This window comes from Malus domestica, chromosome 03 (assembly GCF_042453785.1).
Source record: "Malus domestica chromosome 03, GDT2T_hap1".
NCBI classification, from domain to species: Eukaryota; Viridiplantae; Streptophyta; class Magnoliopsida; order Rosales; family Rosaceae; genus Malus; species Malus domestica.
This window is the reverse complement of record NC_091663.1, coordinates 36,360,692-36,383,486: the sequence shown is the minus strand read 5'-3', so window position 1 is coordinate 36,383,486 and position 22,795 is coordinate 36,360,692. Positions and strand designations below refer to the sequence as shown.

The window sequence follows — 22,795 nt, the reverse complement described above, 5'->3', positions numbered from 1 at the left end:
GGCCGGCAGTAATTTTTTTTTTTTTTTTTTTTTTTGGAAAGAGGCCGGCAGTAATTTATTCAACAGTCTTTGTTTATATTTTATACATGGAATGATGTGTGAGTTGTTAGACGAGAGAAGGGCGTACAAGGACGAGCAGGGGGAGGCATTTTTCACTACATTAATTCACTTCACTTGTGTTTTTGCTTGTCCTGAATACAAAAAATGGCGGAAGGAGTTCTCTTCAACGTTGCAGCACGAATCATCGGAGGGCTAGGCTCCCTTGCTTTCCAAGAGATCGGATTAATTTGGGGTGTCCAAGATGAGCTCCACAAGCTCAAGGAGATAGTTGCCGGATTCCAAGGTGTTCTTCTTGACGCTGAGCAAAAGCAAACCAACAATGAAGTCAAACTGTGGCTCAAAAGCGTAGAAGATGCAGTTTATGAAGCCGATGACTTGCTGGATGAGTTTAATACTGAAGCTCTGCAGAGACAAATGATGTGTGACAATACTAAGATGTCAAAGAAGGTACGCCTCTTCTTCTCTAGCTCAAATCAACTTGCTTTCCGGCTAAAGATGAGTCATAAGATAAAAGATATAAACAAGAGGCTTCATGAGGTTGCATCTCGTAGAGCCTTTCACTTGGAAATAAATCGTGAAGATACACGATTTATAATTAGAGAGAGGATCACTCACTCATTTGTCCCTAAGGAAAATGTTATAGGGAGAGATGAAGATAAAAATGCAATTATTCAACTTTTGTTGGATCACATCTCAACTGAGAATGTGTCAACCATTTCCATAGTTGGATTTGGAGGATTGGGGAAAACTGCTCTTGCCCAACTCATATTCAACGATGAGGTGATTCAAAATCATTTTGAGTTGAAAATATGGTCATGTATCTCTAATGTATTTGAGTTGGATATAGTCGTTAAGAAAATACTAAAAGTTGACAAGATTGATATGGATGAGCTGCAAAATGATCTTAGAAGAAAAGTAGATGGGAAGAAATATCTAATTGTGTTGGATGATGTGTGGAATGAGAATCGGGAGAAATGGCTTAGCTTGAAGTACTTGTTAATGGGGGGTGGAAAAGGTAGTAGAATACTGATAACCACTCGTAGTGAAGCGGTTGCGACGATATCAGACACAACTAAACCATACACCTTAAGGGGTTTGAATCAAGAGGACAGTTGGTCTTTATTTAAGGAAATGGCTTTTAAAGATGGAAAAGAGCCAGAGAATTCAACAATTAAGGCAATTGGGAAGGAGGTTGCAAGAAAATGTCAAGGAGTTCCACTCGCTATAAGGACAATAGGTGGGATGTTGCGCACCAAATATCACGAAACAGAATGGTTGAATTTCAAAGAAAATAAACTTTCAAGAATAAATCAGGAAGAAAATGAAATTTTACCAACACTTAAACTAAGTTATGATGTGCTCCCATCACATTTGAAGCATTGTTTTGCTTACTGTAGCTTGTTTCCACCTGATTATGAGATCTCTGTACCGATGTTGATTAGACTTTGGGTGGCGCAAGGGTTCATTAAGTCATCCGATGAAAACGAGAGTTTGGAGGATGTTGCGTATGAATATTATATGGAATTGTTGTGCAGATCGTTTTTTCAAGAAGAAAAAGATGAGTTTGGAAGAATAAAAAGTTGTAAAATGCACGATCTCATGAATGAACTTGCAATATTAGTGTCGGGGGTCGGAAGCACCGTTGTTGATCGGAACCAAAAAAAATTTCATGAAAAGCTTTGTCATGTATCTTTCAATTTTCATGTTCATCTGTTGAAATGGGAAGTGCCAACTTCCTTGCTAAAAGCGAAAAAGATACGAACCTTTCTTCTTCCTTGCCAAGAGTATAGAAGTTTTTCAGTAAAGAATTCATCTTGTGCTACAATTATTTCAAATTTTAAGTCATTGCGTATGCTGAGTCTCAACGACTTTGGAATTACAAAATTACCTAATTGTCTTAAAAAAGTGAAACATTTGAGATATCTTGATCTTACTGGTAATCCCATCGAGAGAATTCCAGATTCGATAGTTGGACTTTCGAATTTGGAAACACTTGATCTCTCTTACTGCCGGAAGCTTATGGAATTGCCTAGAGACATAAAAAAAATGATAAACTTAAGGTATCTCATCTTGGAAGGCTGTGATAAATTGACTCGAATGCCACGTGGATTGGGGGAGCTGACCGGTCTTCGTACATTGGATAAATTTGTTTTAAGCGAAAACAATTCTTTGTTGAGGGACAGTGCTGGTCTTGGTGAACTGGGAAAGCTTAGGGAATTAAGGGGACAGTTAGAAATTATAAATTTGAGGCAGGAGAAAGATGTGATGTCAGATTCAAATGTTGGTACACCTCTCATGGAGAAACAGCATCTCCATTCATTGACTTTAGACTGGAAACGTGGAGAAGATGTAAACGCAGTTGATGAGAAGGATATTATAATGTCAATGGAAGTGTTGCAACCCCATTCAAATCTAAAGATGTTGTCCGTGTCTGATTATGGTGGTGTGAGGTTTGCGAGTTGGTTTTCTTCTCTCATAAATCTTGTTGATCTCACATTGACTGGGTGTCATAGATGCCAACATCTTCCACCCTTGGATCATTTCCCATCCCTCAAGTCTCTTCAACTTGAAGGGTTTGAGAAGTTGGAGTACATATCAGACGATACCAGCAGCAGTAATAGTATGAGTGATGAGATGATGACGTCCCTGGAGTTCCTCTGCTTATCCGATTGCCCTGTTCTGAAGGGATGGTGGAGGGCGCACACTCATAACAATGCTTCTTCTTCTTCATCAACGGAAAATCTGTCGTTGCCTTCTTTTCCCTGTCTTTCTACATTGCAGATCTGGGATTGTCCTAATCTAACTTCCATGCCTCTGTATCCAAATGTGGAGGGAATAGATCTCAATGGGTGCAGCTGGAAGGTTGTTGATTCCTTGTTTGGTAGAGGAGCATCTGATATTACACATGATGTTGGTGTTGATGTCTCTGCCTCTTCTTCCTCCCCTCATCTCTCCAAATTAACACGTCTGTCACTCATTAAAATTGAGGATTTGGAATGTCTAACGTCACAAGGAATGGGCAACATCCCATCACTCCAATCGCTTTACATTAGAGATTGCCCAAATTTGGCATTACTACCATATCATGGGATGGGCAACCTCGCATCCTTTCGGGAGCTTACAGTTAGAAATCGCTCCAATTTGACATCAATGTTAAGAGGGATCGCCAATCTTACATCACTTCAGGAGCTTGCAATTGGAGATTGCTCTAATCTGACATTACCGCCAGAAGTGGTCGTCGTCAACCTCCCATCACTCCAATCGCTTACGATTACATCTTTCCCAAAGTTGGTATCACTACCGGAAGAAATAAGCAATCTCACGTCACTGCAGCACCTTGCAATTGAATTTTGCCCAAATTTGGCATCACTGCCAAAAGGGATTCGTCGACTCCCCAACTTAAATAGATTGCGAATATGGGAGTGCTCCATGTTAAGCGAAAGATGCGAGGAGGAAACAGGTGAGGATTGGCCTAAGATTGCTCACATCCCATCCATTTCTTTTCATAGTTATTAAGGTACGTTTTCTAACTTGATTCAATTTGTACTTGCCTTATTCAGTATAAACTATAAAATATTCAAATGTCATTCTCGTTTCTTAATTTTATTCTTCATTCTTCATTCATCACCAACATTTTATTTTTCTTTCAGATGAAATAACATATGGTCAAAGATTTTGTCCACATTTTTGCTTTCTCGTTGAGCAACACTGATTCCAAAGCAAAGCAGTAAGCATTCTTTACACACTAACTTCAATTATTTTTATTTTTTTTCGAAAAGGGGACCAACTAGTGACTGCGACACGACATTCTACTCTTTTGAAGGCTGTATTTTAGCCTTTTCCTGGTCACCAACGTGTGATTCACCAATGCTAAAAATCGAACCCAAAACGTGTCGTGTGAAATACGAATCTGGAATTTGTTCCCAAACATTGGGCCACCCGTGGTGATTACTTCAATTTTTTTTAATTTCTCTTTAATTTCCCTTGTCTTTTTCAGGTGTTGAAACTACCAAGCAACCGGCCAGATGACAATTTGTACGGACTTCTTCAATTCAATTATTATGTTGCACAACCGTGTCAGTGCTTGGCAATTTCCAAACCACATAATAAGGCTTTCAAACTTTTCTGGTTAGGTTTTGCTTCTTAATTTACTTTCATGGACATGTAGTACTGATTCAAAGAAGAAACAGATGGGATGAAGGAAGCGAATAACCATATAGCTTTTGTTTATACATGTGCCTCATTTCTGCAGATGCGATAAATGAAGGACTGGTTTGAGTTTCCACCATAAAACTAACTGACAATATGGGAAGTAGCCGCCCATGCAAGGTCCCTCTTCATATTTTTCTTTGTTGGTTTGCTTGCATTGTTATTTAGTGTGCTTGTTCTGTACTTTGTTTCTTCCATTAATAACTCACTAGAAAGAGCTCTAAATTGAGTTTTGAACTGTGTAGTTGGATGGTTGCATATTTTATACACAATATTCGTTGTTGAGCTTCAACGGCAGATCAAATGTCTCAGACACTCAGTGTTGCATGGAAGCATGTGAGGACATCTTAAAATCTGCAGCGGATCAAATGTACTCTTGCTCCGAGCACACAGTGAGTACTATGCTAATTAATATTTCTCTAAAAATTGCCCATTTATATGTTAATTGTTAAATTTGTGATTAAACTGAGTAACTTTGAGATACCAAGATTAATTAAATTCACTGCTTCTTGTTTTCCAGATTCAGACGAAAGTTGGCTACTTACTGGGTATGGAATGTGAAGGACTAATAGAAGTCGTGTTTGTTAGTGCAATTTCTTTTTGGTTTGAGATGTGGAGGACTAATGAGATTGCTTTGGTGGAAAGTGTTTCCCCTTAACTGATCTGTGAGTAAAATATTGAATCTCTCGACGCCTGATTAGTGAAAAGCCTTACTTTTATAGCTCCTTCCGATTTTTTTCAACATCCCACTAAGTTGATTGTTTCAGAATTTGAATGTATAGCTCACTATATGGTGCTCCCTGATCTGAAGTTTTCAGGTTCTGTTGAAATTTCTTTTCTTGAAACTAACTTTTGGGTAAAGTGATGAACATCCATGGGATACATTTTAAATTAGGCTCTAATGCGCTTCAAACTCAATTGAACTTGATTACTGGCTTTTCTTGATCTTAACCAGGTGATGCATGGTTCTTAAATTCTCGAAAAGAATCGCTGGAATTTGTCCTTGCAGATGAAGGTTTCGATGTATGCGTAGGGAATGTGTGTGGAACACGAAGGAGTCATGGACACACATCTTTATCAGAAGAGACAGAAATGATGCGCTGCATATATCGACAACAATCTCCAAAGTCTTTGTTGTTGGACATTCACAGGTTTTACACCTCTTCATCTACTTCACATCTCCTTCCCTTGCTGCTACTTTTGGTGTTTACTCAGTTTATTCATTATATTAGGGAACATTCATGTCTTTAGCTGCTCTCACCCAGCCGGACATAGCAGAACTGGTTGACTCTGCCGCTCTTTTCTGTCGAATATCATACTTGGAGCATATCACTTCTAAATTTGCACTTAGAATGGTCAACGTATATGTTGATCACGTATTCCTTATCTTCTTCAAAGTATACCGCATGATTGGCTTCTCTAATAGAATTGATGCATCTGTTCATCTTTTCAGATGATTCTTTTTACTCAATGTTATGAGATTTTAGTAGTAGTAATTTTGTTATCTTCTGTACATTATGTGTGGTGAATGGGGCATCAACTTTTTGGATTCAATATGTGGTGGCATGTTGACTGCTTGGAGTGGTTGTATATGATTTTGGTTTTGATCGACGGGTTTAGGTACTATGTCCCCCCGTTGTATGTTTTTAATCAAGTAATATAATATGGGCGTGAGGGCCTAGCCCCCCAGCTTCGACTGGGTTCCAGCCCTCTTTAAATATTTCTTTTTAATATCTGTTGGTAAAAAAAACAAATTTTGAGTGTTCGCCCCAGGCACCAAAAAAACGTCAGGACCAGCGTTGTAGTTTGGCCTTCTTTGGGGTGCTTTTGTTTCCAGTTTTAGTAGAATAAAAATGTGGTGATACCAGTAATACAAATTAACTATAAGCAAATCCCACATGGCTTGGGAACCCAAAAGTAGCGAAAAAGAAAAGGAAAGGAAACTAACCAACTATAATTTGGGGATTGAGATCCACTAGTGATCTTTGTGTCTGATATTCATAGATTAGGAGATTTTGACCACTCAATTTTAATCTATAGTTCCTATATTTCAGTAACCCATTTCATAAAAACCTAAAAACTTAAATGGCTCACATCTCATTTTCTCTCTTGAATAGTCCAAATCTCTCGGTTTGAGGGCTCCGGACAGAGATGTGTAGGGGATTTCATTTCATAATTTGGTTTGGTGAGATGAGAATGTTCACACGTAGTGTTGCTTTTTCCAAATTTTCAATTTTTAGTGCCGTTGGTTGACCTAAGTTCTTACGACAACTTGGAAGGTGTGTGCGCTGATCACTTTTGTGAGAGACTGATGTAGAAGGCACTTTTGCTCGTATGATCAATTGTTTGGACTCGAATGTTCAATAAATGGCGAGAGAGTAAGGGCTACCTTGGGTTTTTCTTTTGGAACTTGACGAGATCGACCACTCCAACCTTTGGAGTCAAACTTAAATATTTGGGTTTACGTTGGAAAACATGTGACCCAAAGCTAAGTCCCAAACCCAAAAAATTTGGATTCCAAACACAAAATATTTGGGTTTGGACACCAATCAAAACCTAAATTTGGGTTCAGATTTGGCTGACCCAAATTTGGAGTGGGTTCTATTTTTTATTAAGTTGCTGAATATAAAACTTAGTAGCTGACAGTTGGGCCACGCGTGGCAGGGACCTAATAAGAAATAAGCACGATAATCAACACTTAAGTAATAATTTAATCATCAACTTCCATATCAGTTAGTTTATAAAATTCGGTCTACGAATTTGGTCTCCCTAGCATTACCCTAAAATTAAATTTAGGTAGCATAATTTAAAGATACAAAAATATCCTTACCGACAAAAAAAATTGGATTAAAACCATTCTATAATAATTAATACATTTAGGTCCTGAAATTAGGTTTGGAGAGTTAGATGACATTCACTGTTCACATAGCTAATTGGTCTTAAACTAATTGCTCTTTACAGCCAAAATGCTTTGTTTAGTGGAAAACTTCAAAGTACTTCCAAGTGTTTTTCTACTAAACACATAGATTGTAATAAAAGTTTCAATTAAGTACTTATGAGTTATAACTTATAAGCAACTCAGAAGCGTTTTTTAGATAAGCAATCCTACCACCGAATGACTCAACTCTTTTGGAACGATGCATTCTCGGAAATTACTAGATAGAAGACGATGGTAAGCGGGAGGATGACGTCAAGTCATCATGCGCCCTTGCCCCTTTATGCCTTGGGCAAAACACATGCTACAATGGCCAGAATCACTAGTAATCTTCGTTCAGCCATACAACAATGAATTTGTTCTCAGGCCTCGTCACACTATGGAAGCTAGCCATGCCCGAAGTCAGAAGAAAAAAGAAGACACAACATTAAGTTGTAGGGTGGTGCTATCTATACAACTATTTTTACTTCCTATACACCCTCTCAATTTCCGGCTGTTAGATCGAATGAATTGAAGAAGATCAATGAAAAAAAATGAATAAGTCCATTCAAAATTCAAAAATGAATTGAAGAAGATCAATGGAAAAAAATTTAACAAGGGTGTGTCAGAGGTAAAAAAGAGTGAATAACACTACCTAAGTTGTGAATCATCAAATCCCTCCACGCGCTGGATGGGGATTCTCTCCCCTCCCTTCCTCTCACAATTTTGTTTTTCTTGTTTCTCTCTCCTTTTTTCTTCTTTCTCTCTACAAAGATGAAATCTTCAATGTTCAATGTTCACACGCGGCTACCTCATCCTTTTGCTTTCCTCCCCTTTCTTCCTTACTGTAAGGTTTACTCGAACATATAACCCATGGAATTCAAGCTGTGTCATAATTAACATTAGAGTAAAACTGTAAAACCCAGGTTAAAGAACTTGAGCTGGTTTACCACTGTAAGCAAAGTAGCAAATAATGATGGGTCATACCACTTTCTATGTTGGTTTCTTTTCAAATTTTTTTCGTTGTACTGAAGAGAATCGAACATTGAACGTAAATGGAAACTTGGATCAAAACAAGTTAGGCCACACTATAAAATATACTACTCCAGCATTTTCCAAAAATGATATTCCAAAAAGTTAAACGCTTGAAGAACCTAAGAAGAAGATAATACATAAATTTATACTAAATTGTAATATATAGATCTCTATATACTAAAGTAAACTTATTGGACATGTCCAGAAATAAATCTAAGCAAAAACTGAAAAATGAAAACCAAATGATTATCAAACGCTCCCCAAAGGAATTACACATTTTGGATTCATTAAATGGAGTCTTTCAAGACCTCCAACCAAGTGAAAATGGTATACAAATGCAATGCATATATAGGGATTGTCGATCACTGAAAACTATATGCTTAACAATCATTTTAAGGACCATAGTAACAGTCATTTTATCAAACAGTTAGTAGGCATATTTGTCAAACGGAGCCATCAAACATGCTTACTTCGACCTTAAGCTGGTTCCATTCACGTATAAGATGGAATATTATACCATTCCCTGGAACAATTACAACCAGAGCTGATTTATAGTTGCATATGCAATAGTCGCTCACACTTCCTTGTAGTACACTGAAGAAATCCCAGTAATAAAGTGAGTAAAAGAATTGTGTGTGTAAGAGAGAGAGAGTAGGAATACCTTTGAATGAAGCCTCTGCCTCTGGTACCTAGGATCACATCTGATGGCTTTACTCGTTCTGTCTCGCTGCAAATTATATACACAAATTAAAAAACTGAAATATATAAACACACTAAAAATTGAAAAAGATTTGAATTCCAACATATCAAATTCCACATAATTTCAAATTGGTAAAATGGAACCAGCACGAACCACTTCAAGAAAAGTGATTCATGTTCATCAATTTCCAAATAAATAAGCAACCATTGTAAAATATTGACATAATACAGCAACGAACTTTCTAGGTGACGTCGTACGGAAAATGATGTACATGCAAAGCCATAAGACAAAATCATTCAATAAGATACATAACATTCGTCAATACATGAGGAGTGGATCTACCCACAGTCATTCTAGTTCGTACAGCCTCAAATCATCATCACCAGACGAATGTTAAACATTTAACATGAAAAGGAATCAATTTCCTAAAATTTCAAAAATGGGGATAGAATATGGACAAAAACCTACCATCTTGTGTATAGATCGTCCTCCAAAATTCACAACTGAAAACGGAAGAGTATGATGATGAAGAAGAAAAACTGAGAGTTGTGCCAATGAGCTTGTGAGTCAGTCAACAAATGGTGTGCTACTGTTTGGACTCAAAATTACACCATTGGCCCATGCAATTGAGGCCGTTGAGTAAGCATGATTTTGAACCATCGGATAAGAAAATTAGGATAATTTTGTTTTGTCAAGAGATAAGGTTATGATTTTTAATCATAATAATTATTTCTTAATATCGTCTTGATTTTCTTGTACAAAATAATTGGGATACAAATCATAGCTCCAATTCAGGAGTAAGTGGAACCGTCCGAGTTAATTTGGATTTGTTAGCAGTGCATCAGATTAGAGCAGCTTGGATATATTTTTGAAGTTTGACGTCAAATTGGTTGCGTGCACCTAGTCTAGATAGTGTTGAAGTGACGACTTGGATAATGGTGAAATAGAAACCTATATAGGATAGGTCTTTTTTGCATAGTGATGGATGTGGTCAGATGAGTTGATGATGGAAACACAAGCATGCTGTGTGAAAGATTATTTCCTATATAATTATTAATTCAGCGATGGGATGAAAGAAAAGTCATGTGGCAAAGGAGTAGTTGCAGTAGTAAACCTAGTGTGAGGAGTCATGCAAAAGATGGGTCTTCTAAAAATGCACGTGGCCTCTATCTGGGATTTGGGATTTTGATGACGCATGAGGTGGTAAAATCGGACTTGGATTGTCTGCCCTCTTAGTTATGGTGCCCTTCCATGCCCTCCTATTTTGTGCGGTCACGGTTAAGCCACGTCAATATTTTATATTAATTTTTTAATAAGATAATAAGACAAAAAATAATAAAAATATAAAATATTGACGTGGCTTAACCGTGACCGCACAAAATAGGAGGGCATGGAAGGGCACCACAACTAGGAGGGCAGACAATCCAAGTCCGGTAAAATCCTGATCAACTCTACAAACCTCGTCAGGCCGAAGCAAGCAGATACCCAACCCTATAAATACAAGACTCAGTGCATCATTGAAGGACCCCATCCAATTCAACACACAAATCTGCCATACGCAAACCCTTTCAACAACCTTGAGATTTTTATTTTCTTTTTTCGCCGACACATCTTTAGTGGCATAAACAGCACTGTGAAGGCAACCGGTGATATCTTCAGTCGGCACAGATATCACTGTCTCGGTAGAAATAGCACTGCGGCGAGGACGACTGGTTACCTATCCAAATCTCAGTCGAGAAGGATTTCTGAATTCTTATTGGTCGAGTTCATCTCATCAGCCTTCTCAGCGAAGTGAGGTGTTACAATTTCCTGGGCTCAGCGCATTGCACGCCGAGTTAGTTTATGATTGGATACTCTCAAGTGGGATTTAGAATTCGGCATTCCAACAGATGAACCACGTTTACTGTCAAGACTTATATCCGCTTTGAGTATTTATGACCTTACACATTGGTGTCGATTCGGCGTGAGTTTACTTTGACGAATACCATCACTGTGACCGAATCCGACGACGACGATTTGTGAACTTTGTAAGAATAGTAGCCTTGTCCTCAGGTTCGAGAACCCAAGAGGCCGAGACGTGTTCCTTCCTCGGTCGCAATTGGAAGACGTAGAAGTCAGCAGTGCACCCAACGCAACATCAACACATTTTACTCATAGCTCGCCCGTCGAGTTGGCACGCCCCGCATTCAACCGAATGACGTAGTTAGTTCATAGATTCCTCGGCATGCGCACCACATAGGCTTGGTAGTTTTTAGGGTTGTTGAGATGAAAACTTTACCAAATACCCAAAAATTAAGAAACAAAAACAAAGAATAAAAATAGAAGAATTAGATGAAAATACATTTTGTAGGATCTTGAGCTCCTCACACGCGGTCCACTTCATCTTCTGGATGGCAAAGAAATCTCCATTAATGAAACCTTTATACACACACCCTTCAATCAAGCTATTTTCTCTGAACCCATCTGTGGCCTCTCTCAACTTTTCAATCCCAAACACTCGTGTACTTGTCCAAGCAAACCATAATAAACTCATTAAAAAACAGAACATCAATTCCACGAAAAATAAAAAAACTTTCTACCTTCAAACATAAAAAATTTCTTTATCTTTCCCAATTGTATTTCTACCTCCATTCTCTCCAACCTAACCTGAGCAATCCATGTTACCAAACAAACAAAACCCAATTCGGTTAATGCTTTATGGGTCATGAAAATTGGCATAAACAGAGATGACCCACCTTTTAATACGCATTTTGGAACCGAATTAACTGGAACCGGAGTCGGAGAGTGTGGAGGCTGAGGGAGCGAGACGGTGAAAGCCGAACCTAAGATCACATATTCTCAGCTACGAAACGAAACAAAAAATTACAAATCCAAAACTAAAATAAAAGTAAGAAACAAACTAAAACATGGGATTGGTGAAGGCCATACCTTCGGAAGGATGGACGCAGAAAGCTCTTAGAGACCGTTCCCAAGTCAGGGGATGGAGACGGAAACAGAGGCCAATATTTTCAAGGTTTTGTGCCAAAGATTGTGAGATTGGGATAGAATGGTCGAAACCAAACTTGCACGTTTTGAGAAAGCGTCGAGGAATCAGGTTTTCTATGAAGATGGAGAGCGAGTTGAATGTAGACTGAAGCCCAGATTTGAGAGAGAGAAATGGAAACCAAGGAAAAGTCGAGAAGGTGCAAGCTGGTAGGACGACGACTGACGCGTGGCCAAGATGGGTAAAAGCCATCTCGCTGTACCAAACGGGAAAGACAACGGGCAACAAAGAAGATATCAAGGGGCATTTTAGCCATTATATTATATGTTGGTGTATTAAAATTAAAAAGAGTGTTAATAGACCCACCTAGTATGTTATTTTCTCACCTACATGATAATCCCATCCACCGTAAAAAATTTAAAAAGTAAAATGTTATTTCCCCACCAATCATTATTCCCAAAATCACCATAATATTTTTTTTAAATAAGTAATATATGTTTAAATAATATTATAAATAAATAAATAAAAATAGAAAAAAAAAGAAAGAAAATGCAAAACCTAAGACCTAGACATTCATCATCTTCTTTACACCCAACGACGCCCTCCAGAGACCCCGGATCCCCAAACCACCATTCTTCATACATTTTTTGTCAAAACCGTAAATCTCACACCTAATTCTCTTTTTTCTTCATTGAAGTTTCTCACTTTCATCTAGCACACGACAATTCCTTCCTTAAACCTTTCTGTCCATTCTAACCCAAATTTTTCCCAACCTCTTTCCACCAAGATATCACACCCCACCCACCATTATTTATTTATTATTTTAAATTATTTTTCGTTTTTTCAAAATTTTAGTACTGAATTAAATAGGGGTTTAAAAGTCTTCTTTTAAAATGATAAATATGTTATTAACATTTTCATTAAATGGTGGGTGGGGAAATAAGACACCGGGTGAGAATATCATCACTCATTAAAAAAGGCACATTTTGAGGGTTGGTTCCGACACCAAAATACTCAGGACTAGCCTTGTAGTTTGGCCTTCTTTGGGTTCCTTTTGTTTCCAGTTGTAGTAGAATTAAAATGTGGTGATACCAGTATTGTAAATTAACTATAACCAAATACCACATGGGAACACAAAAGTAGCAAAAAGGAAAAGGAACCAACCAACGACTATAATTTGGGGATTGAGATTCACTCGTTATCTTTATGTTCGATGTTCGTCAATTAAAAGATTCGGATAATTCAATTTTAATTTACAATCCTTATATTTCAGTGAATCACCTCACAAAAATCTAAAAACTTGAACGTCTCATATCTCACTCTCACTTGAATGGTCAAAATCTCTCGGTTTGCGGCTACATTGTAACAAATATATTATTGTGAAGCACCTTTTTAGATGTTTAATGTTACATGTCGTGCCTTTTTGTGCCCCTATGTTGATTTTATTTTTTTTGTTCAAAACCCCTATGTCGATTATTACGAGCATTACCCCATATATATGGCGAATTGCGTATATTTCATTAATTTGTTGACAATGTCATATTCTAGGGAGAAAATTAACGTGCTTTTGTTTGTCAGGGCGTGCAACCGTGTACTACATGCAAATTTGGTCAGTGCAACTTTGGATCTACATGCAAATTTGACCATCCAGTGCAGACCATGAGGTACAACCTCTCAGCTTCATCTCTCGTTGATATGCCTGTTGTTCAATATCCGGTTGGGTCTCTGCTGGCCACCCTGGCTCCATCATCCTCATCATCGGATCTCCGGCCTTGAAGGTACTCCTTTACTTGCTCGGCGTTTTAATTTCGCTTCGTTTGAGCTCGATTTGGGCTAATTTCGTATTCTGGGTTTCTAGGGTTTTGTGTTTGGTTTGGTAATGTGGGGTTGTGATTGGGGTTTTGTTCTGGTTTGGGGGTGAATTTTAGAGCAAATGTGGCAATTGGGGCTGACGAGCAGCGAGTCATACCCGGAGAGACCTGGCGTGCCCAACTGTGTCTACTACATGCGAACCGGGTTCTGTGGATACGGTGGTCGGTGCCGGTACAACCATCCTCGTGATCGTGCTGCGGTAAGTCCTTGTTCGTTGTAAACTTGCATTGCAATCGGTTACTGAGCTTTTTAGTACTGCTTAATTGCGGGTTTTGATTTGTAAACTAGTACTCAAGCTTTCAGTGATAGGTGACTGCAACAGGACATTGAATTTTCGTGAGTTTGAGTGTTTTGTTGCGTAAATGGAGGTAAGGCTAGCCGACATTCACCTCTCCCAGACCCTGCGTAAAGCGGGAGCCTTGTGCACTGGGTACGACCTTTTTAAGTGTTTTGTTGCAGGTAGTTTTTTGTCCCTTTACGTGAAACTAGATGATTGTTTGTTTGTGAGAAAGCTGGGGAAAAGAAATGGGAACTTTTTTTGGAATTTATTCGACATAGTTAAACTAGTCTATATTTGATGAAAATATTAGGCCTAATATTTGTGTTTTGGGCTCGTGCAGTGGGAAATGTTGTCTTAGTTACTTACAACTGCTTGGATTTTATTGGTAACTGAAATCGTCTTTGCTTGTGAATTTTGTTATCTTTTGTTAATGATTTCGGTTTGATGCTGAACGTAGGTCGTGGCAGTTGTAAGAGCTACAGGGGATTACCCAGAGAGAGTGGGGGAACCTATATGTCAGGTATGCAGTAGTTTTCTGATCTGTTGTAAAATGTGAATTTCCGGCCTGATAATGACAATGTAGATCTGGAAACTTTTCGGCAACTTTGTTATGTTGTTCATTTATTTGTTTGAGCTTTGAACTTCATATGTGATTGTGGCATATGTTTGTCCAATGTGCAGTATTATTTGAAGACTGGGACCTGTAAATTTGGTGCGTCCTGCAAGTTCCACCATCCAAAACATGGATACCCATTACGACCGGTTTGATTTCCACTCTGACTCTGCCCCTCTGTTTCCCTCTCATCCACATATGGGTGTGTGTAGACTTTTGAGAAATTTGTGCAGCAAGTGGCTCACAGTTATTTATTTATTTATTTATTTTTATTTTTTAAAACAGGGCGAGAATGAATGCTCCTACTATTTGAAAACGGGGCAATACAAATTTGGCATAACCTGTAAATTCCATCACCCACAGCCTGCTGGAACAACAATACCGGCTTCTGCACCCCAATTTTATCCGTCGGTGCAGTCTCCTGTTCCTTTGGCAGAACAGTAGGGGGGGGGGGCATCCACCAGTTTGAGGGTGGCTAGGCTTCCACTATTAACTGGATCATATGTGCAAGGGACTTACGGTCCTGTCTTGATTCCTCCTGGAGTTGTTCCGATTCCGGGTTGGAGTCCGTATTCGGTATGATAAAGACATATTCAGGTTGATATATGATTGAAGTTCATTACTAATAGTAATATGTTATTACTTGGTGCACGCACCTCTTAGTCCTGTACTATCTCCTGGAGCTCAACCCACAGTTGGAGCAACTTCTTTATATGGAATAACACAGCTATCTTCTCCAACACACGGACTTGCAAGCCCTTATACCTCCATAACCTCTTCTGTTGGTCCTTCTAGCAGCAACCCGAGTGGACAAGTTTTCCCAGAGAGGCCTGGCGAACTTGAATGCCAGTATTATCTGAAAACTGGGGACTGTAAACATGGATCATCTTGTAGGTATCATCATCCTCGGGATTGAACTGTACCGAGAATAACTTGTCTCCTTAGTCCGATCGATGGGTCTCCCACTCCGTCCGGTATGCAAAGTTGTTTTATATTACTTTTGATGAATCTTTAATTTTTTTTTTTTTTTAAATTCCGCTGTTAGAAGTTATCTAGTTCGTCACTTGGTTATCCAATTTGGAAGACCCAAGAGTTGTTTTTCTTTTACTCGATTAAACAGTAATCTTTTTCCAAAAGCGGATTGTGGTATGCTACTATCACATCTAAAGGTATACCTGGTTGACCTCCTTAATTAGGTGGCAAAGAAAAGGCTGTCATACTATGTTTATGGGTTGAGCAAACATGTTTTTCATTTTGATGGTTCTGCAGTATAGGTAGGTGTGTTTGTTTACTTTGGTCTCGTTAGCAGTCTTCTTTTATTAAGGTTATTTTTTGTGCAAGAATCTTTGGCATTGAGTTGTGAAGAAGTTAGTGCTCAGCGTTGTATAAATCTGATTGGTGATTGATGTAATTTAAGGAGACATTTTGATATTTAATGGGCATCAACCAACAGGGGCTCAATAGGGTGGCTGAGGCACATGGGATTGTGCCGTGTGGTCTCAGGTTCGAAACCCAAAGGTACCTATCCAGATTTGCTACTGTCTCATGCCCCCAAATATTGTAGGGTTGTACGGTGGGCCCGAGTTTAGAACATGTGTCAATGAACATCAGTAGTTGTATGGTTAATGTAGGAATAATGTTTATGTGTAATGTGCTCAATATAGGAATCAGATGACACGGCAACACATTATAAGTTGTAACTCGAAAAACAAATTTGCCTCTGGTTGCTGAAAAACCTTATGAAATGGTTATCTATCCAAAAGGTCCTTTAGAATAAAGGAGCAAGATGACAGAAGGTTCCTTGACTGGAAAACCTTTGCTGCAGTCCTGAAACAAAATAATCTATGCTGTGTATGCCCTTCCAATGATATATACGTATCTTCGCTTGAGTTTTGTCCTTTGGTCAGCAGCAGCAGTCTCTCTCATTTATCATACTGAAATTACAAAGTAATGGAAACAATACATTGTGTCTATTCTTCACTATCATATTTGTGAGCTGATAGACCTTTATACAGAGAAACTATATCTTCTTTGCTAGGCCAAGAAATGTGAAAGTAGGCAGCACATCTTCAACATTTGTTGGTCGACAATAATTCAACATTTGTTGACTGATAAAAACTTTAACATTTGTTGGCTGACAAGAAATGATGTACTGTGCATATTTCTTCAGGTGGGTCATCCACTTTTATAATAATGTACAATTATTAATTACGCAAGGATGAGGATCGATGAATAAATAAGTACTGAAGATGCCAAGCAAATTACAGCACAACGTGAAGGACCCGGCATTAAAAGGAAAAGAATCTCCTCCGGATCTCTTACGCGGGGATTTTAAGGATCCTCACATCTCAGTTGTTTATTGTGTATCGTGCAGTTATAAATCAATTGATTTTTATTATTTAAAATTAAACACAAATAGTACCTGATAAAAACTGACCACACGATATATAATAAACAGCTAAGATGTGGGGATATTTAGAATCTCCACGTAATGGATCCGGAGGGATCCCTTTCCGCATTAAAAATCAACTTTCAATTATTAAGGCCGGCAGTAATATATTCACCAGTCTTTGTTTATATTTTATACATGAAATGATGTGTGAGTGGTTGGATGAGAGAAGGGTTTATAAAGACGAGCAGGGGGAGGCATCTTTCACTACTTTAATTCACTTCACTTGTATATTTACTTGTCCTGAATACAAGAAATGGCGGAAGGAGTTCTATTCAACGTTGCAGCACAGATCATCGGAAGGCTAGGCTCCCTTGCTTTCCAAGAGATCGGATTGATTTGGGGTGTCCAAGATGAGCTCCACAAGCTCCAGGAGATTGTTGCCGGATTCCAAGGTGTTCTTCTTGACGTTGAGCAAAAGCAAACCAACAATGAAGTCAAACTATGGCTCGAAAGCGTAGAAGATGCAGTTTATGAAGCCGATGACCTGCTGGATGAGTTTAATACTGAAGCTCAGCAGAGACAAATGATGTGTGGCAATACTAAGATGTCAAGGAAGGTACGCCTCTTCTTCTCTAGCTCAAATCAACTTGCTTTTCGGCTAAAGATGGGTCATAAGATAAAAGATATTAACAAGAGGCTTCGTGAGGTTGCATCTCGTAGAGCCTTTCCCTTAGAAGTAAATCGTGAAGATACACGATTTATAATTAGAGAGAGGATCACTCACTCATTTGTCCCTAAGGAAAATGTTATAGGGAGAGATGCAGATAAAAAGGCAATTATTCAACTTTTGTTGGATCCCATCTCAACTGAGAATGTGTCAACCATTTCCATAGTTGGATTTGGAGGATTGGGGAAAACTGCTCTTGCCCAACTCATATTCAACGATGAGGTGATTCAAAATCATTTTGAGTTGAAAATATGGTCATGTATCTCTAATGTATTTGAGTTGGATATAGTCGTTAAGAAAATACTAAAAGTTGACAAGATTGATATGGATGAGCTGCAAAATGATCTTAGAAGAAAAGTAGGTGGAAAGAAATACCTAATTGTGTTGGATGATGTGTGGAATGAGAATCGGGAGAAATGGCTTAGCTTGAAGTACTTGTTAATGGGGGGTGGAAAAGGTAGTAGAATACTGATAACCACTCGTAGTGAAACAGTTGCGAAGATATCAGACACAGCTAAACCGTACAGCTTAAGGGGTTTGAATCAAGAGGAAAGTTGGTCTTTATTTAAGGAAATGGCTTTTAAAGATGGAAAAGAGCCAGAGAATTCAACAATTAAGGCAATTGGGAAGGAGGTTGCAAGAAAATGTCAGGGAGTTCCACTTGCTATAAGGACAATAGGTGGGATGTTGCGCACCAAATATCATGAAACAGAATGGTTGAATTTCAAAGAAAATAAACTTTCAAGAATAAATCAGGATGAAAATGAAATTTTACCGACACTTAAACTAAGTTATGATGTGCTCCCATCACATTTGAAGCATTGTTTTGCTTACTGTAGCTTGTTCCCACCTGATTATGAGATCTCTATACCGATGTTGATTAGACTTTGGGTGGCGCAAGGGTTCATTAAGTCATCCGGTGAAAACGAGAGTTTGGAGGATGTTGCGTATGAGTATTATATGGAATTGTTGTGCAGATCGTTTTTTCAAGAAGAAGAAAAAGATGAGTTTGGTATAATAACAAGTTGTAAAATGCACGATCTCATGAATGAACTTGCAATCTTAGTGTCAGGGGTCGGAAGCACCATTGTTGATCTGAACCAAAAGAAATTTCATGAAAAGCTTCGTCATGTATCTTTCAGTTTTCAGGTTGATCCGTTGAAATGGGAAGTGCCAGCTTCCTTGCTAAAAGCAAAAAAGATACGAACTTTTCTTCTTCCTTGCCAACAGCATAGAAGTAGTTCATTATGTAATTCATTTTGCGTTACAATTATTTCAAATTTTAAGTCGTTGCGTATGTTGAGTCTCAAAGATTTTGGAATTTCAAAATTACCTATTTGTCTTAAAAAAGTCAAACATTTGAGATATCTTGATCTTAGTGGTAATCGCATCGAGAGACTTCCAGATTGGATAGTTGGACTTTCGAATTTGGAAACACTTGATCTCTCTTACTGCCAGGAGCTTGTGGAATTGCCTAGAGACATCAAAAACATGATAAACTTAAGGCATCTCATCTTGGAAGGCTGTGATAAATTGACTCGAATGCCACGTGGATTGGGGGAGCTGACCGGTCTTCGTACATTGGATAAATTTGTTTTAAGCGAAAACAATTCTTTGTTGAGGGACAGTGCTGGTCTTGGTGAACTGGGAAAGCTTAGGGAATTAAGGGGACAGTTAGAAATTATAATTTTGAGGCAGGAGAAAGATGTGATGTCAGATTCAAATGTTGGTACGCCTCTCAAGGAGAAACAGCATCTCCATTCATTGACTTTAAAGTGGAAACGTGGAGAAGATGTAAACGCAGTTGATGAGAAGGATATTATAATGTCAATTGAAGTGTTGCAACCCCATTCAAATCTAAAGAAGTTGTCCGTGTCTCATTATGGTGGTGTGACGTTTGCGAGTTGGTTTTCTTCTCTCATAAATCTTGTTGATCTCACATTGACTGGGTGTCATAGGTGCCAACATCTTCCACCCTTGGATCGTTTCCCATCCCTTAAGTCTCTTTCTCTTGACGGGTTTGAGAAGTTGGAGTACATATCAGACAATACCACCAGCAGTAATAGTATGAGTGATGAGATGATGAAGATCTCATTCTTTCCCTCCCTGGAGGAGCTCTCCTTATTAGGTTGCCCTGTTCTGAAGGGATGGTGGAGGGCGCACACTCATAACAATGCTTCTTCTTCTTCATCAACGGAAAATCTGTCGTTGCCTTCTTTTCCCTGTCTTTCTCAATTGACTATTGATGAGTGTCCTAATCTAACTTCCATGCCTCTGTATCCAAATGTGGAGAGATTAGATCTCGAGAGGAGCAGCTGGAAGGTTGTTGATTCCTTGTTTGTTAGAGGAGCATCTGATATTACACATGATGTTGGTGTTGATGTTTCTGCCTCTTCTTCTTCCCCTCATCTCTCCAAATTAACACGTCTGTCACTCATTAAAATTGAGGATTTGGAATGTCTAACGTCACAAGGAATGGGCAACGTCCCATCACTCCAATCGCTTTACATTGCCGATTGCCCAAATTTGGCATTACTACCATATCATGGGATGGGCAACCTCGCAGCCTTTCGGGAGCTTGGAATTGGAGATTGCTCCAATTTGACATCAATGTCAGAAGGGATCGCCAATCTTACATCACTTCAGGTGCTTACAATTGGAAATTGCTCTGATCTGACATTACCGCCGGAAGTGGTCGTCAACCTCCCATCACTCCAATCACTTACGATTATGTTTTTCCCAAATTTGGTATCACTACCGGAAGAAATAAGCAATCTCACGTCACTGCAGCACCTTGTACTTATATGTTGCCCTAATTTGGCATCACTGCCAGAAGGGATTCGTCGACTCCCCAACTTAAATGGATTGAGAATTATGAGTTGCCCCATGTTAAGAGAAAGATGCGAGGAGGAAGTAGGTGAGGACTGGCCTAAGATTGCTCACATCCCATACATTACCATTTGTTAAGGTGCGTTTTCTAACTTGTTTCAATTTGCACTTGCCAAATTCAGTATAAACTCTGAAATATTCAAATGCCAATATCGTTTCTTAGTTTTATTCTTCATTCTTCATTCATCACCAGCATTTTATTTTTCTTTTCAGATGACATACCATATGGTCAAAGATTTTCTTCACACTTTTGCTTTCTCGTTGACCAACACCGATTCCACAGCAAAGCGGTATGCATTCCTTACCCACTAACTTCATTTATTTATTTATTTATTTTCAAAATGGAACCAACTAGTGACTTTACCACGGCAGTCTACTCTTTTGGAGGTTGCATTTTAGCCTCTCTACGGCCACCATCGTGTGGTTCACTAGCACCAAAAATCGAACAAAGATGTGCCGTGTAAAAGGCGAATTTGGAATTTGTCCCCAACCACTGAGCCACCCGCAGTGTTTACCTCAATTTTTTTTTAATTTCTCTTTAATTTCCCTACTTGTCTTTTTCAGGTACTGAATCCAAAGACGGTTTAGGAGTTTAGATGGAATTGAAGCTACCAAGCAACCGGCCAGATGACAATTTGTACGGACTTCTTCAACTCAATTATTATGTTGCACAACCGTGTCAGTTTTCGGCAATTTCCAAACTACATAATAAGGCTTTCAAACTTTTCTGGTTCAGGTTTTGCTTCTTAATTTACTTTCATGGATATGTAGTACTGACTCAAAGAAGAAACACATGGGATGAAGGAAGCGAATAACCATACAGCTTTTGCTTATACATGTGCCTCATTTCTGCGGATGCGATAAATGGAGGACTGGTTTGAGTTTCCACCATAAAACTAACTGACAATATGGAAAGTAGCCGCCCATGCAAGGTCCCTCTTCATATTTTTCTTTGTTGGTTTGCTTGCATTGTTATTTAGTGTGCTTGTTCTGTACCTTGTTTCTTCCATTAATATCTCACTAGAAAGAGCTCTAAATTGAGTTTTGAACTGTGTAGTTGGATGGTCGCGTATTTTATACACAATGTTCGTGTTGAGCTTCAACAGCGGATCAAATATCTCAGTGTTGCATGGAAGCATGAGAGGACATCTTCAAATCTGCAGCAGATCAAATTTACTCTTGCTCCGAGCAAACAGTGAGTACTATACTAATTAATGTTTCACTAAAAATTGCCCATTTATATGTTAAATTGTTAAATTTGTGATTAAACTGAGTAACTTTGAGATACCAAGATTAAGTAAATTCACTGCTTGTTTTCCAGATTCAGACGAAAGATGGCTACTTACTGGGTTTGGAATGTGAAGGACTAATAGAAGTCGTGTTTGTTAGTGCAATTTCTGTTTAGTTTGAGATGTGAAGGGCTAATGAGATTGCTTTGGTGGGGAGTGTTTCCCCATAACTGATATGTGAGTAAAATATTGAATCTCTCGACGCCTGATTAGTGAAAAGCCTTACTTTTATAGCTCCTTTCGATTTTTTTCAACATACCACTAAGTTGATTATTTCAGAATTTGAATGTATAGGTCACTATATGGTGCTCCCTGATCTGAAGTTTTTGAGGTTCTGTTAAATTTTCTTTTCTTGAAACTAACTATTGGGTAAAGTGATGAACATCCATGGGATACATTTTAAATTCTTGAGAAGAATCGCTGGGATTTGTCCTTGCAGATGAAGGTTTCGATGTATGCGTAGGGAATGTGCGTGGAACACGAAGGAGTCATGGACACACATCTTTATCAGAAGAGACAGAAATGATGGGTTGCATATATCAACAACAAGCTCCAAAGTCTTTGCTGTTGGACATTCACAGGTTTTGCATCTCTTCATCTACTTCACATCTCCTTCCCTTGCTGCTATACTTTTGGTGTTTACTCAATTTATTCATGTTATTAGGGAACAATCATGTCTTTAGCTGCTCTCACCCAGCCGGACATAGCAGAACTGGTTGAATCTGCCTGGTCTTTTCTGTCCAATATCATACTTGGAGCATATCACTTCTAAATTTGCACTTTGAATGGTCAACATGTATGTTGATCAGGTATTCCTCATCTTCTTCAAAGT

The 22,795-nt window shown here is 38.6% G+C and overlaps 4 protein-coding genes and 1 long non-coding RNA gene across 8 annotated transcripts in view; 4 read left to right on the top strand and 1 right to left on the bottom strand.

Annotated features, from left to right (window-relative positions):
* Positions 1–22,795, top strand: part of LOC103451551 (putative disease resistance protein RGA1) — a 71,748-nt gene that overhangs the window by 29,831 nt on the left and 19,122 nt on the right. The window lies entirely within an intron of this gene.
* LOC103447234 (disease resistance protein RGA2-like) lies at positions 118–5,987 on the top strand. 2 transcript variants are annotated; one of them, XM_070819448.1, is made up of 8 exons: positions 118–3,577; positions 3,711–3,787; positions 4,058–4,188; positions 4,313–4,389; positions 4,515–4,661; positions 4,790–4,934; positions 5,225–5,420; positions 5,502–5,987. In XM_070819448.1, exon 1 carries the CDS (start codon positions 205–207, stop codon positions 3,574–3,576), a length of 3,372 nt encoding a protein of 1,123 aa, XP_070675549.1. In that variant the 5' UTR covers positions 118–204; the 3' UTR covers position 3,577; positions 3,711–3,787; positions 4,058–4,188; positions 4,313–4,389; positions 4,515–4,661; positions 4,790–4,934; positions 5,225–5,420; positions 5,502–5,987. The 2 variants fall into 2 exon arrangements, with proteins under 2 accessions (XP_070675549.1, XP_070675548.1); XM_070819447.1 differs by having other exon boundaries at positions 4,790–5,420.
* LOC108174623 (uncharacterized) lies at positions 8,444–12,159 on the bottom strand. Of its 3 annotated transcripts, XR_011579584.1 has the most exons (6): positions 11,847–12,145; positions 11,654–11,760; positions 11,498–11,564; positions 11,260–11,304; positions 8,880–8,945; positions 8,444–8,812 (listed from the first exon to the last, which is right to left on the bottom strand). It is a non-coding gene; the product is annotated as an uncharacterized lncRNA (long non-coding RNA). The 3 variants fall into 3 exon arrangements; XR_011579582.1 differs by having other exon boundaries at positions 11,260–11,564; positions 11,847–12,159; XR_011579583.1 differs by having other exon boundaries at positions 11,260–11,564; positions 11,654–11,740.
* Positions 13,485–16,309, top strand: LOC139194592 (zinc finger CCCH domain-containing protein 32-like). The gene is made up of 5 exons (XM_070819462.1): positions 13,485–13,679; positions 13,760–13,972; positions 14,511–14,573; positions 14,735–14,815; positions 14,952–16,309. The coding sequence occupies exons 2-5, from the start codon at positions 13,835–13,837 to the stop codon at positions 15,108–15,110; spliced, it is 441 nt and encodes a 146-aa protein (XP_070675563.1). The 5' UTR covers positions 13,485–13,679; positions 13,760–13,834; the 3' UTR covers positions 15,111–16,309.
* The window catches only part of LOC114824246 (putative disease resistance protein RGA3), a 29,473-nt gene continuing 23,955 nt past the window's right edge, over positions 17,278–22,795 (top strand). The window contains exons 1-8 of the mRNA XM_070819455.1: positions 17,278–20,318; positions 20,394–20,753; positions 20,888–20,964; positions 21,239–21,311; positions 21,411–21,606; positions 21,732–21,869; positions 21,996–22,140; positions 22,403–22,544. Of these exons, the coding sequence (XP_070675556.1) occupies positions 17,372–20,318; positions 20,394–20,752 (3,306 nt within the window). The 5' untranslated portion in view covers positions 17,278–17,371 and the 3' untranslated portion in view covers position 20,753; positions 20,888–20,964; positions 21,239–21,311; ... (2 more) ...; positions 21,996–22,140; positions 22,403–22,544. The remainder of the gene's footprint in view (positions 20,319–20,393; positions 20,754–20,887; positions 20,965–21,238; positions 21,312–21,410; positions 21,607–21,731; positions 21,870–21,995; positions 22,141–22,402; positions 22,545–22,795) is intronic.

Bases quoted from the DNA above. Each gene is read 5' to 3' on its own strand.
- LOC139194592 (XM_070819462.1), top strand. From the start codon at position 13,835: ATGTGGCAATTGGGGCTGACGAGCAGCGAGTCATACCCGGAGAGACCT. The intron at 13,973-14,510 runs GTAAGTCCTTGT...TGCTGAACGTAG, and splicing joins ATCCTCGTGATCGTGCTGCG to GTCGTGGCAGTTGTAAGAGC. The intron at 14,816-14,951 runs GTTTGATTTCCA...TTTTTAAAACAG, and splicing joins ATGGATACCCATTACGACCG to GGCGAGAATGAATGCTCCTA.
- LOC103447234 (XM_070819448.1), top strand. From the start codon at position 205: ATGGCGGAAGGAGTTCTCTTCAACGTTGCAGCACGAATCATCGGAGGG.